This window comes from Suncus etruscus, chromosome 17 (assembly GCF_024139225.1).
Source record: "Suncus etruscus isolate mSunEtr1 chromosome 17, mSunEtr1.pri.cur, whole genome shotgun sequence".
NCBI classification, from domain to species: domain Eukaryota; kingdom Metazoa; phylum Chordata; class Mammalia; order Eulipotyphla; family Soricidae; genus Suncus; species Suncus etruscus.
The window spans coordinates 32628117-32643200 of NC_064864.1; the positions used below are offsets into that span (position 1 = coordinate 32628117).

General features: G+C 38.8%; 1 protein-coding gene and 1 non-coding gene across 2 annotated transcripts in view; both read right to left on the bottom strand.

Moving 5' to 3' along the window:
* Nucleotides 1-15084, bottom strand: part of PARG (poly(ADP-ribose) glycohydrolase) — a 99156-nt gene that overhangs the window by 81502 nt on the left and 2570 nt on the right. Inside the window, exons 2-5 of the mRNA XM_049790769.1 lie at nucleotides 12548-12614; nucleotides 10441-11415; nucleotides 4487-4670; nucleotides 737-859 (exon numbers count right to left, since the gene is read on the bottom strand). Of these exons, the coding sequence (XP_049646726.1) occupies nucleotides 737-859; nucleotides 4487-4670; nucleotides 10441-11415; nucleotides 12548-12614 (1349 nt within the window). The remainder of the gene's footprint in view (nucleotides 1-736; nucleotides 860-4486; nucleotides 4671-10440; nucleotides 11416-12547; nucleotides 12615-15084) is intronic.
* LOC125995170 (U2 spliceosomal RNA) lies at nucleotides 8982-9172 on the bottom strand. The gene has a single exon (XR_007490752.1). It is a non-coding gene; the product is annotated as a U2 spliceosomal RNA (small nuclear RNA).

A 15084-nucleotide genomic window follows, 5' to 3' on the forward strand; every position in this document is an offset into this window, starting at 1 on the left:
CTTCTAACCCCTCATGACATGTTTGATAACTCTTCTGGATGGCTTCTCTCCAACTGCTATCAAGCTTACTTTGGTATTTCAGTGCTACTATAGTCCACCTGAATCATTTTTAATAGGGGTCACCATCTAGCAATACTTGGTAAGTGCAGGTAAGTGGAAGGGGATTGGGTATACAGTAAAGACGATTCAACTCAGGATCTAGAAAAAGATATGTCTTCTACAACTTGAGCTATCTTCCCAAACTCTCTCTCTTTTCATTTTTGTTTTTGGGCCACATCCAGTGGCACTCGGAGATTAACCTGATTTTGCATTCAGGAATCACTGGCTTATTACCTTGCTGGCTGCGTGCAAAGCAGATACCCCACCCGCTGTGCTATATCACTCTGTCCCCCTATCTTCCCAGACACTCTACTTAAATATTTGCAGATCAAACCAAGGGAAAAGAGCTCACACATGTATTTCTGTACTTTTTTATATATACAACTTGTGATTATTATATATAAGACAATCTTATTACCTTATCTAACTATCAGGAAGTTATATATACTATAATGGAAGACTGGCATTCCTGTTCCCATTGGAAAAAACAACAGATGACAGTTGACTACTAGTAATATCCTAGGATAAATGTTTTCTGCAATATTCAGCCTACTTTTCCAAATAAGTATTTTGTATGTGGTTACTTTAAAAATTAGTTTGCCACTGGTTTAACATAACATGATACATACACTCTTACCTCATCTTCCACAGGATATAAATTTTGATCTGAACAAGGCATCTTAACATGCTTGTTGTCCCATGAATCCTTAAAATGTGTTGGGAAGGGTTTAGGAACTTCTCCTGCTCGTAAAAGATCCACCTAAAATAAAGATAAAAAGGAAGGATATGTACATAAGAAAGGCTTATTTTCTAAAATAAATTCAAAGAAGGTTGCCAAAGCAAATGCTATAAAATACGGGTCAGTTCCCAGACAAGATATTTCTAGAGTCCTCTTCAGGTTCCCAGTCTTTATCTCCATTTAATCGAATCCAAGTCGAGTCTTATGCATCCTATCTCCATCCAGTTAAGACCTTCATCTCTATTATTCCTTGCCTGAATTTCTTTTTTCTTTTTTTTTTTTTTTTTTTTTTTTTTTTTTTTTTTTTTTTTGTTTTTGGGCCACACCCGGTAACGCTCAGGGGTTACTCCTGGCTATGTACTCAGAAGTTGCTCCTGGGTTGGGGGACCATATGGGACACCGGGGGATCGAACGCGGTCCATCCAAGGCTAGCGCAGGCAAGGCAGGCACCTTACCTTTAGCGCCACCGCCTAGCCCCTCCTTGCCTGAATTTCTACCGACAGACTCTTTCTCTCCCTAATTCCAACTGCTCCCCTGAAATTCAACTTCTGTTAAACCCTTATCCTCCCCTGGGCCAGCAAATACATGAAAAAGTGCTCAACATCATTCATAATTAGAAAATACAAATCAAAACAACAATGAGTTATCATCTCGTGCCTGTGAGAAAGGAATATATCAAAAAATCTGGAAATAGCCTATGTTGGTTACGTTGTTGTAAGAAAGGAACCTTCATCCACTGTTGATGGAAATGCTATCTAGTTCAGCTTCTACGGCAAGCAATATAAAGATGTCTAAAAAAGGAAAGAAATAGAATTCCATATAACCCAGGAATACCATTTCTTGGAATCTATTCCCCCAAACACTAAAAGACAAAACAAAAATATTCAATCAAAAGGATATTGGCTTGGGGGAGGTGGAGGGAAAAAAAAGGAATACTGGCTAATGTGCCTGCCTTATGTAGCATTAGGTTACTGAATTCAGTACCCACATGAATCAACAAAGATTCTGATAGCTCTACTTAGGCCTATGCCTATCATCTCTGCTGTCATATCTCCAATGCCACAAGCAATTTCTGGTCACAGTGCAATCAGAGTTCATACAGCAATAAAAAGGTTCATTCCCAACAACTAAAAAGATATATAAGCAATGCAGTCAGTTCAGCTCCCTACAAGCTCAAACGCAAGCACCATAACTAAAGAAATTTAACACTTGACATATACTTTTTACATGTATTTTTATTTGGATCTTTTGGCTGATGCCCTTCAGGACTTAAAGATATGGAGCATACACTCTCCAGCTCTGAGAACTTTTCAGCTACAATACCTCTGATAGTTGTTTCTTTACAAAGGTTGTACTCCTGACCCTTTGTGACCCTGATAATTCTTAGGTTGTTCCTCTTGAAGTTGTCTTAAATATCTCTTGTCAGCTATTTGTTTATTTTGAGGCTTTTTCCAATCTTCTGTTATTATTGTCTGGAGGTTTTATGCACCTCATCTTCAAGCTCACCAATTTTGTCCTCAGGAGCTCTTACTCTGCTAGTGAGGTCTTCCAGTGAGTTTTTCATTTAGTCTATCATCTACTAGTACTTTCTTTCATTTCTATTCTTAAGTCCTTTTCAAAGAGATATGTAATTGGCTGTTACTGAGTGAGTCCTCAGGATCACAATGTTTACCCACTATCTGTGGTGGGGTTCTTAACTGCTTTACCATGGTTCCTTTTATAGTTTCAGGATATTTCTTTTCCACTCACTCTTAGTGACCCTCTCATTTCTAGGGAGATCTGTGCTTCCCACTTTATTGAGGATAAGAGACTGTTAGCCACTTTGTATTGTGGCACTGACTTCTAACCTTTAGGCAGAGCCTGAAACTGGCATGGTGGGCCTCCCAAAACTATTTCTTATATGTGTAATTTTTAACATGGGTTGGAGTGATAGTATGGGGGTAAGGTGCTTAACTTGTACATGACTAACACTGGTTCAATGCCCAGCACTGCACATGGTCTCCCATTCTCATAATCCCAACTATGAGAATATAACTAAGAGTAATTCATAAACTCTGCAAGGTATAGCCCAAAAAGCCCTTAAGTAGTAAATAATTTTTAAATTGGTTAAAATTGGGCTAGGAAAATAATATAGCAAGTTGGACATTTGCCTTGCACTTGGTCATCTTGGTTTAATCCCCACCCTCCATAGTTTTCCAAACCTTGTTAGGAATGATCCCTGAGCACTGTAGGGTGTGGCTCAAAAAGCAAGCAAACAAAAATAGTGGTTAAAATGGTACATTTTAGGGACAAAGAGAGAGTACCAGGAGCTTGCCTTGCATGAGGTCAACCTAGGTTCAATATTTAGCATCCCAGATGGTCCTCAAGCTAGGACCTGGAAACAGTACAAATGTCTAACAATAGATGAATGTATAAAGAAATGTAGGGGCCAGCGAGGTGGCGCTAGAGGTAAGGTGTCTGCCTTGCAAGCGCTAGCCAAGGAAAGGACCACGGTTTGATCCCCCAGCGTCCTGTATAGTCACCCCAAGCCAGGGGCGATTTCTGAGCCTTAGCCAGGAGTAACCCCTGAGCACCAAATGTGTGTGGCCTGAAAAACCAAAAAAAAAAAAAAAAAAAAAAAAAGAAAAGAAAAGAAATGTGAGAACCAGCTCACAATATAAAGCTCACCACAAAGAGAAGTGGTACAGTTAGGGAAATAACCACACTAACAACTATCATGACAATCTTAATAAGTGAGAGAAGTAGAATGCCTGTCTCAATTATAGGCAAGGTTTGAGAAGGGGAGGGCATTGGTGGTGTGAATGTTGCACTGGTGAAGTGGGGTGTTCTGTTTTATGACTGAAACCCAACTACATTCATGCTTGTAATGATGGTGCTTACTGCTCACTTTTTTTTGTTTGTTTCTTTTGTTTTTTTGTTTGTTTTTGTTTTGGGGGCCACACCCGTTTGATGCTCAGGGGTTACTCCTGGCTAAGCACTCAGAAATTGCCCCTGGCTTGGGGGGACCATATGGGATGCCGGGGGATCGAGCCGTGGTCCTTCCTTGGCTAGCGCTTGCAAGGCGCTTACCTCTAGTGCCACCTCACTGGCCCTTTACTGCTCACTTTTAAGAAAAGATGAAATTCTTCCTTTTGCTGCAAATTAGAAAGCATTAGATAATATCATATGCAGAATAAGTCAGAAGGAAGACAAGTGCCAGATGGACTCACCACAGATGTGAAATATAATGTAATAATGGGAATGGAGAGCAGTGCATAAAAACGTTAGAACTATGACAACAAAAACTGAGGGGGTGTGGGCAGGATGGAGAAACGGGAGCAGAATGGATATGGAGAACTAGAAGTGGCATAAACATAGTAGTGAAGTGTACTTTGGTAGTGGTGGGGATTTAACACATTATATAAAAGTATGAATATTAATAGCTTTATAAAACACACAATTTTTTAAAAACTAAAAATTCAATTTCCTCACCTGCTGATAATAAGTCATATTATGAATTCCATAAGTACTACTGTTCTATTACTCCATACAGCTGACAGTATTTTATACATAAAGAATGAATAACTATGGTATTTTTTACATTAACAAATATCACAAGAAATCAAAACTTAGAATTTTCTCACTTTATAAGTAAGAGGTAATACTGACCCTAACAGTTACTGTATGATTGGCAGATGGTCTTAACAGAGGCAGCCGGATGCCACATCTAGGCATTCTTCTCATCTCCTCAATAGGGGTTCCAAGCCATTTTTTATCTGGAGAAAGGTTAGGTGGAATGTATTTAGGGATCTTCCTTTCTGTTCTTTGATGTTTTGTTTCACACTGTTCTTTTCTGAAGTAAAACAATTATTCTTAGTCACAAATCACGTACTTATAGACACAAATACAAGACTGACTTGGAACATTATCATTTAAAATGTGCTTTTTTTTTTGTCCCTGTCTTTGGTACTTATAAGCATAATAAACCCTATTGTAAAACAAAGAGGAGTTATTTTCAAGTCTGTGGAAGAAATTTCCCAACACATATAAAATACCTTTTGAAAAAAGAGATTATCAGCATATATATATACTGCCAAATGAGGCATTATTATATAGGCAGACTATCATTTTTACTGTGCTTCACTGATACTAGTTCTTTTACAAAATGATTATTTGGGTAGCAATGATGCCGACTAATGCCAAATTTATCAGCTGCCACCGCTGGCACACATGTCATAGGTTCACCATTGCTGCCATATAAGATAGTAAACCCAATAAATGTGTATGCTCTGACTATTCCACAGACCCCACTTTGTTCCCATGTACTGCTCATCGGGCTTCCCTATTTCCTGAGACAGTGAAAGAGTCACATATTTCTCATTTTAAGTCAAAAGCTACAGGAAACAGAAATGTAGCTCACTGGTAAAGTATAGGCTTTGGATATACAGACCTTTGGTTTGTTCCCTTCCACCTTCCTTACCGCAAAAAAAAAAAAAAAAATTCAGGGGGAATGCTACCTAGAAATGGCTAATAATAAAGAGAAAACATCAAAAGTCAAGATAGGCTGAGAGCTCATCTCTTTTCACCAATATGCCATTTTGTGAATGTAAAGAAAAAGTTGAAGGAATTTAAATGTACTACCTCCAGTAAACAAACAAATGATAAGTGAAACAGACTTATTTGTTAAGCAGAAAAGTGTATCATTCACATTTCCTTAAGACAAAGCAAGCTGAGAGGTAAGGAAGGTGCTTAATAAAAATTCAAAACTAGCACAGGTTGGTTCACAGGGATAAAGAAGCATTATATCGCCACAACACAAAAGAGCAAAGTAAAGCAGTAAATGCTAATGTAGAAGCTGTACTATTCCTGAATATCTAGCTAAAAGGAAATGGTAGTTACACCTAACACAATATTTTTAATGCAGACAAAGCAGCCTTAAATTGGAAGAAGATACTTCCTGGAAATTTCAAGCAAAAGAGAACTAACTTCAAAGCATCCAAGGACAATGGGACTGTCTTATGGGCTAATGCATCTGATGCCTTTTAAGTTGAAATCACTCTAAAAGTCCTATGGCCTATAAGAATGATGGTGTCTCTATTTAAGATAGCCAAAATCTGGAAACAACCCAAGTGCCCAAGAATCAAGGAGTGATTAAAAAATCTGTGGTACATGGGGCCAGAGCGAAAGCCTTGCACACAGCTAACCCAGGATGGACCTGGGCTTGATACCTGGTATCCCATTTGATCTCCCAACCCAGGAGCGATTTCTGAGCACATAGCCAGGAGTAACCTCTGAGGGTCACTGGGTGTGGCCCAAAACAAAAAACCAAAAAACCCATGGTACAGCTACAAAATGGAATAATATACAGCCTTAGGAAAAAATAAAGTCATGAAATTTGCTTATACATGGCTGGATATGGAGATTATTATGCTGAGTGAAATAAAGCAGAGAAAGAAAGGGATAAACACAGAATAATCTCACTCATTTGCGGGATATAAGAAAAATAAAAGATAGTATAGTAATAATATTCAGAGACAATAGAGATAAAGACCAGGTGGACCAATCGATAGCAGGAAACTTGAAACAAAAAGCCAGGATTGCAGTTAGAGTAGAAAAGGGTCCACTATGACAATGATAGTTGAAACATCACTCTGGGCAAAAATGGGGTACTAAAAAGGATAAAGTGATGTACACTGTACACCTTCATTAACAATAGTGCAAACCACAGTACCAAAAATGGAAAATATGGAAAGGGAGGGAGAGAGAGAGAGAAGGAGAGAGAGAGAGAGAGAGAGAGAGAGAGAGAGAGGAGAGAGAGAGGAGAGGAGAGAGAGAGGAGAAGGGAGAGAGAGGAGAAGGGAGAGAGAGACGAGAAGAGAGAGAGAGAGAGAGAAAAGAGAGAAGAGAAAAGAGAGAAGTGAAATGTTTGTCCAGAGGCAGGCAGGGAGGAGAGTGGGAGGGAAATGGAGACACTGGTGATGAGAAATGTGTACATATGAAGGCCAGTGTACACAATCATTTTTTTTTTTTTTAGAGCCAGAGTGATAGCACAGCCATAAGGTGTTTGTCTTGCACACGGCCAGCACAGAATGGACCCCAGTTCAAACCCAGGAATCCCATATCGTCCCACGAGCCTGCAAGGAGCAAATTCTGAGTGCAAAGCAGGAGTAAACCCTGAGTGCCACAGGGTGTGACCCAAAAACCAAAAAAAAAATATTTTTTAACTCATGTGTGCAAATTAACATATTTCAACAAACACAACCTATATTCTGTACCCAAGGAACACAGGATTAATTTCTGCTTTCAAGTCTTATTACTTAAAAATATAGCTATTTTAAAAGGCAGAACAGTGGCAATATTGTAGCCAATGAACTGAGGAGTGAATATTGCTAATAAAAAGACATTTAAAATGTTAAAAATTATGGCAGTTGCCATAATGATTCTTCTGATAGACTGGGGCAAAGTTAATTTTGAAAATTCTTTTGGAAAGAATATGCCATTCTAGATGCCATTGAGAACCTTCAGGGACCGGAGAGATAGCATGGAGTTAGGGCGTTTGCCTTGTATGCAGAAGGACTACAGTTCGAATCCCAGCATCCCACATGGTCCCCTGAGCCTGCCAGGAGCGATTTCTGAGTGTAGAGCCAAGAGTAATCCCTGAGCACTTCTGAGTGTGACCCAAAACTAGAAAAAAAAAAAAAAAAAAAGAACCTTCAAATATACATGGGGGAGGGGGTACCTGTCTGGCACAGAGCCAACCCAGGTTGATTTAAATTCTCGTAACTTTGAGGAATTCAAGATTAATGAAAAAAGTAACTGCAGATTTGATAGAGATACCAAGAAATTAGCAGTGGAGTTGAAGAGGTAACTGAATTGATGCAATCTTATAACAAAACTTAAATAGACAAGGAATAAGCAGTTATAGATTTGCAAAAACAACTGATTCCTGAGATAGAATCCTGAAGATACTATAAATATTGTTGAAAGTACAAGGAGTTAAGACTATTACATAAACATGGGGCCAAGGATAGTACAGTAGGTAGGGTAATGCCTTATAGACCCTACCACCACACATGGTCTCCCCAAGCACTGCTAGGAGTAATCCCTGAGCACAGAGCCTTGAACACTGCAGGATGAGGACCCTCGACCACCCCTCTCAAAAAAAATGAATATTACATAAGCTTAATTGATAAAAACAATAGCAGCACCACAGTAGCAGGTTTTAACGAGACTGACTCATTTTAAATGTTTTACACTGAGTAAGATGCTATCAAATGGCAAAACACGTTACAAAGAAATATTTCATGAGTCAATCAATATCGCAAACTTCACTACAATTATAAGAAATTGTCACAGCCACCAAAATCTTTATCAATCACCACTAACAGTTGCCAAAAAATCACCATTGAAGAAATGTTGGCATTGAGACAAAAATATTGAGACAACACCAGATTACTCACGAAGGATCAAGTGATGAATAGTATTTTGTTTTGTTTTGTTTTTTTAGCAATGTAGCTGTTTGTTTTAATTGCTAAAGTGATCATACCCAGTAGCACTAGAGCTTAGCAAGCAGTGCTAGAACATAAGCTCTTCTTTTTCCATATCTGGTGGTACTCAGGGATTATTCCTGTTAGTGCTTGGGGAAACGTGTGGAATGCTGGTGACTGAACCTACCTGTGTAGAATAAGAATCTTAGTCTTTGTACTATGTACTACTTGTCCACAAATATATTTTAATTAAGGTATTACATTGCTTTTTCTAGGCAGAATGCTACTATGCACTTAATACCTATAGTGCAGCCTAATAATAACTTCTACATGTACTGGTAAAACAAAAAAAAAAATTCAAAACTTGCTTTACAGCAATATATGCTTAACTGCAACGATCTAGACCAGGGGTCCTCAAACTTTTTAAACAGGGGGCCAGTTCACTGTCCTTCAGACTATTGGAGGGCCAGATTATAGTAAAAACAAAAATTATGAACAAATTTCTATGCACACTGCATATATCTTATTTAGAAGTGAAGAAACAAAATGGGAATAAATACAATATGTGGCCCACGGGCCGTAGTTTGAAGACCCCTGGTCTAGACCAAGAACACACACCAGTGCCAAGATGTCTCTACTACTTCTCAGGTTTTTGGGAAGTAATTTTCTTTTTTTTTTTTTTGTGCACCATTCCTGGAGGTACTGCAATACCAGGTCGATGCGTGGAATGGACGGAGCAAGCTCCTATTCCAGTTCCTAGTGCCAAAAATCCATTTAATATATTGTCGTCAGATAGAGGACGTATCAGATATTAAACTGATAAGAACAGATACTACACTTGATCTTAGCCAAAAGGCCGAGAAGCGATGGGAAGTAATTTTCAACGAAGTAAACTTAACATAATATGCTTGCAAGAAAAGTACTGATCACTGAGTGGGTTTTAAGATTCCTTATGAATTTTTAAAATGTCAGGTTTGTAATCAGAATGATACTGAATCCCAACATTACTACCCAGAAGTATTTAATTTCAATACTCTAACCCAAATTAATTTCAATACTCTAACCCAAACTTCATTTCTCATCTGTGAAATGAGTATCATCTACCTGTAGCAGAGAAAATGTAATTAAATAAAATGACTAAATAAACTGTAATTTCTAAAAAATTGTGGGATTTTTGTTTATCTTGGGGCCATACCTGGAGATGCTCAATTCATATCGCTAACGCTGCACTCGGAGATCATTCCTGGCAGGGTCAGGAAACCATATGCGGTTCTAGAGATCAAATCTGGGTTGGCTGCATTCAAAACAAGCATCACACCTGCTGTACTATTACTCTGGCCCACAACTATAACTTATTAACTACAATTTAGTATTTTTCTGATTATTCCCATAAATTTCAGAAGGAAGTTCATTACATTGAAAATTTGATAATTTTATTTACTTCCTACTTTGTTTCAGGTCTTTAGAGTTTAAAAAAAATTTTTTTTGGGGGGGAGCCATATCTAGAGGTGCTCAGGGCTTACTTCTGAGTAAGTAATTCAGAGAATGATGGGGTGCTGGGGAATCAAACCTGGGTAGGCTGTATGAAAGGCAAATGCCCTACCTACTGTACTATCAACTTCAGCAACTAGAGTTTAAAATGTTAAGGGCTGGTAATGTGGTTCAGTGGTAGCGCACTTGCTTAGCATGTGTAATACACTGGGTTCAATTTTCAATATTGCAAAAAAAAAAATAAGAAAGGAAAAGGAAAGAAAACCTTTACAAGCATAGCTAGGGCCCGGAGAGATAGCACAGCGGCATTTGCCTTGCAAGCAGCCGATCCAGGACCAAAGGTGGTTGGTTCGAATCCCGGTGTCCCATATGGTCCCCCGTGCCTGCCAGGAGCTATTTCTGAGCAGACAGCCAGGAGTAACCCCTGAGCAATGCTGGGTGTGGCCCAAAAACCAAAAAACCAAAATCCCAAAAAAACAAAAAAAAAAAAACAAAAAAAAAAATACAAGCATAGCTAAAGACAGTTTTTTACTTCAATGTAAACCATAACTCTGCTGCATAATCTTGTAAATATTATATAGCATACTGCTACATTATATAACATAATGCATTGCTGGGTGTCACTCTTGATTAAAAAAAAAATACCTTTTATCCTCTGCTTTGGGCATTCTCATGAAATGATCTGTGATTTTAGAATCCTTTTTTCCATGCAGCTTGGAACTTCTGCATTCCATAATCATGTTGGAAGAATTTCCAGGTACTTTGCTGTTTAAATCAGTCATTCCAGTACAACTCTCTCCTCCTTCAAATTGGAAATGTAGTCTCAATTCCCCTCCCTTAGCAGAGGACCATTTTCTCAATTCAGCATCAGCTTCCCTTGCTTGGAATCTTGATTTACTTAATACTTGGGAAGAAGTGCTCTCTTGATGCTCATCAAAACCTGGACTTGTCTCTTCATCTGCTTCTGAGTCCTGACAACTATTTTTGGAATTATCTACGTCCATTGGAGACTCGGGCTCACCATCTTTGTCAAATAGAGAATCTCCTAAGCTACTTTCTTGTCGACTCAATATGTTGGCATTTTTCAGTCCAGAACTAACGTCCTCAGCGCCAATGTCTGACAGGGGACTCTCTGGCACCACATCTATCTCTTCAGACTCACAACCAACACACTCTTCCACAGAATGGCAAGATTTGCTACATTTTTGGTGACTTCTGTCTTCTCTGATCTGTTCATCTGCTATGGTTTGCTTTGCATTTATAAGCGTTAGAGTTGTCACAAATTGTTGATTATCTCTACTTTCATCACTCTCTGTGTTACTGTGATCATCATTTTGGGGTGACTGATCAACATTAGCATTACTAAATTGCTCTGGCACCAGTGTTACTATTGGAGGTTCACTTTCCAAAACCAGTTCTGGATGTTTTCCTTCCTTTTGCCACTTACACGTAGTTGCAGTCTGCTGTTGATTCAAATACTGTATACTTTTTTCAACTGATGATTTATCCAGATTTAGCTTAGAATTCTCTGAGTTTTCGATGCTATGTTGATAAAAGTTATCTTTTTGTACAGAACTCATCGTGGACTCTATTGTGTTGTTGTTTTCTTTACTACAAAAACTGTAAGAAAACAGAAAGTACTAATTATATAGTAGAAATTATGAAACAAAAATCAATTACCCAACTACATTTATGAATGTTATATCAGTAACTAAACTTACTCATGGTTATCCAAGCATCCAGCATGCTTTCATTACTCCATGTCTTGCACATAAGCCCATTCCTCAACTGTGTATTTAGAAAAATCCTGCCCCTTCTCTTATTTTTTTTTTTTTTTTTTCTGTTTGTATGTTTTGGCCATACCTAGAATTGCTCAAGGGTTACTCTTGGCTCTGCACACAGGAATTACTCTAGGTGGGCTGTGGGAGGAGGGCATATAGAATGCTAAAGATTGAATCAGGGTAGGCTGTGTGCAAGGCAAATGCCCTACTGACTGTACTATTGTTCTGGCCCCTGTCCTTTCTTTTAATTTTAACTCTATAGTCACTTCCTATATAAAACAATATAGTTTTAAAGGTTAAGCTGACTGTTCCATATATCAGCCATCACTATAACTTATACCTTCACTGTTATATTCATCACAAAATATAATTTATGTGCTGAAGACAGAGCGATAGATAGCTCATTGGGTAAGGCGTTTGCCTTGCACAGAACAGCTGACCTGGGTTTGATCCCCAGTATCCCATAGGATCCTCCGAGCCTGCCAGGGGGATTTTTGAGCACAGAGCCAAGAGTAATGTCTGAGGGCTGCCAGGTGTGGCCCCCCAAAACAAATACATATGTATGTGTGTTTTATGTACTTTTGTGCCTGTTCTCACAGCATGGTTAATTTCTTTGAGGGGTACAGGCAAGCCCAGTAAAGCTCAGGAAGATATTCCTAGTGGTGCTTGGACTGCGCAGTGTCAGGGCTTCCACATGAAAAGCATTTATTCCAGTCCACTGCATTATCTCCCCACCCTTATAAGTATCTTAAAGACAGAAATTAGCACTCATTTGTGTTTTCACCTCTGTATTTCTATTTTGTAAGAGATATTTAAGACATAAGAGGCTATAAAAGACAGAGGAGACTATAAAAATTATGATTTAGAAATTCAAAGAATAAAAACAGAGAAAAATGAGAAAATAGCATGAAACCAAAGAAAGTACCCGTAAGTCATGTTATTCATTTCTCTAAAAATACACGCTTTTATACCTTTCTGACTCAGCTGTCTTGATTCCTTTTGTGTCCATCCAACTGGTAAGTGTCTTCTGTTTGAAAACTGTATTTTTAAAAAATGAAAAAAAAAACACAAAACAATAATACATATGTAATCATGCCTTCAAAGAGAAAGTACTATGAGCACATGTGAAATAAACAACGATTAACCACTTAGTACATTTTCAAGCAATAGAAAATTAAAGAGGAAACTAAATATAAATACATTTGGTTTAGTCCCTAAGTTAGCTGGGTCCAATAATAACTAGAGTACAACTTTGGAATCATACCATCTGGACTCAAATCCCCTGGAGACCTATGTGAATTTTGGATTCAAAATCTGATTCAAACCCATCAGAGATCTATATGACTTTTTGAGGAGCCATTTCTCAGATTTAAACCTCTTTTTTGTTTTGATTTTGGACCACATCTGACAATGTTCCAGGGTTACTCCTGGCTCTTTCTTCAGTAATCACTTCTAGTAGTGCTGAGGGAACCATATGGGATGTCAGGGATCAAACTCAGGTAGGCTATGTGCAATGCAAGCATCCTACCCATTATACAAATATTCCAGCCCCCAATTTAGACCTCTATCTATAGAGAGGAAAATCATCAATTTCTATTTTTAAAGCTATGAGATCTAAGTTAAATAATATGGGAACACTTACTGGTCAATGCTCAAAAATGTTCAATCCCAGCATCATAAATGGTACCCCAAGATCCTTTAGAAATGATCCCTGAACACAGAGCCTGGAGTTATCACTGAGTTCTACCAGGTGTGGGGCCCTCACTCATAAATAAAAGAGAGGGTATGATGAATAAGAAAACCAAACTCAACATCTGCTGTCTACAAGAGACACACCCACCCGTATAGTCAAGATAAGAGACACACCTGTATAGTCAAGATAAGTGCATTCTTGAGTCAAAAGCTATAAACAACCTTTCAGGCAAACAATGATATAAAAAGCTGGGGTTGGGGCCCGGAGAGATAGCACAGCAGCATTTGCCTTGCAAGCAGCCGATCCAGGACCAAAGGTGGTTGGTTCGAATTCCGGTGTCCCATATGGTCCTCCGTGCCTGCCAGGAGCTATTTCTGAGCAGACAGCCAGGAGTAACACCCTGGGCCGGGTGTGGCCCAAAAACAAAACAAAACAAAACAAAAAAAGGCTGGGGTCACCATATAAGCTTCTTCAAAAAGAGGAGAAACAGGTGAACAAAAGGCCCATGAAAAAAATGCACAGCATCATTCATCATCAGAGAAATGTAAATCAAAACAACAATGAGCTATAACTTCACACTAGTGAGACTGACCACATCACAAAGATGAAAAACAACAGACTTGATGGAGATATAGGGAGAAAGGGACCCTCATCTACTGCTGGTGGTCCAGCCTTTTGGAAAACAATATGGGCACTTCTCAAAAAACTTGGGTCTTGGTCTCCCATATGATCTAGCAATTCTACGTCTTGACATTTACCACAAGGACCCAAAAATTCTTCAGAAGGACATTTGCACTATATTCATTGTGGTGCTATTCATAATAGCACGAATCTGGAAACAGTTCATTTTCAAAAACAGATAACTGGATAAAGAAACTGTGGTACATATATACAATGGAATACTACCAAACTATGAGAAAAGACGAAATGGTGCAATTTAAGGCTATATGAGTGAATTTTGAGAGAACTGTGCTTAGTGAGGTTAGTTTGAAGAAGAGGGATCTATACAGAATAATCTCCCTCATATGATATAGAAAGTAACATAGTAAAGAAACAAAATATTTATGGCAACATAAACTAAGAAATGGTAATAGGAAGCATATCACTAAAGGGGGGGTTTAAGGGATAAGACAGGGGTGGGTGAGGACTTTGGGACATGGTGTAAGGAAACTGATACTCTGGTGGAGAGTGTAGTGTTAGCATGTTTCTTGCATGAAATCCTCCTAGTATCAATATTGTAAATCATAGTGCTAAATGTAGGGGATCAAGGAACAACTAATGGATTGAGTGCATCAGCACAGCACTGAGGACTGTTGAAAGTAAACCATAAAACACCAGAAGCTCCTGATGTGGTCAAAAAATATATTAAAAAAAATCAGGGGTGGGGCCGGGCGGTGGCGCTCGAGGTAAGGTGCCTGCCTTACCTGCGCTAGCCTAGGAGACGGACCGCGGTTCGATCCCCCGGCGTCCCATATGGTCCCCCAAGCCAGAGCGACTTCTGAGCGCATAGCCAGGAGTAACCCCTGAGCCTCACAGGGTGTGGCCCAAAAACCAAAAAAAAAAATCAGTCAACTGACTGTAGAAACAAGCAAATCACATAAAACATGGTAACAGCTGTATTTTAAAGGAACACCCAACCACCAAAGTCTCATTCAGTAGCAGCAATATAATGTGTGGTGAAAGCAAAGTCTTAGACAGCTGGAGAATTTTGAGATGAGGAAAAGCTCTAAAAATAGTGAGAATGAGGGACAAGCCAATTTCAGACGTACCCATTCACCAATAGCCTTTATGCAAACTATCAGGCAAAAAAGGGAT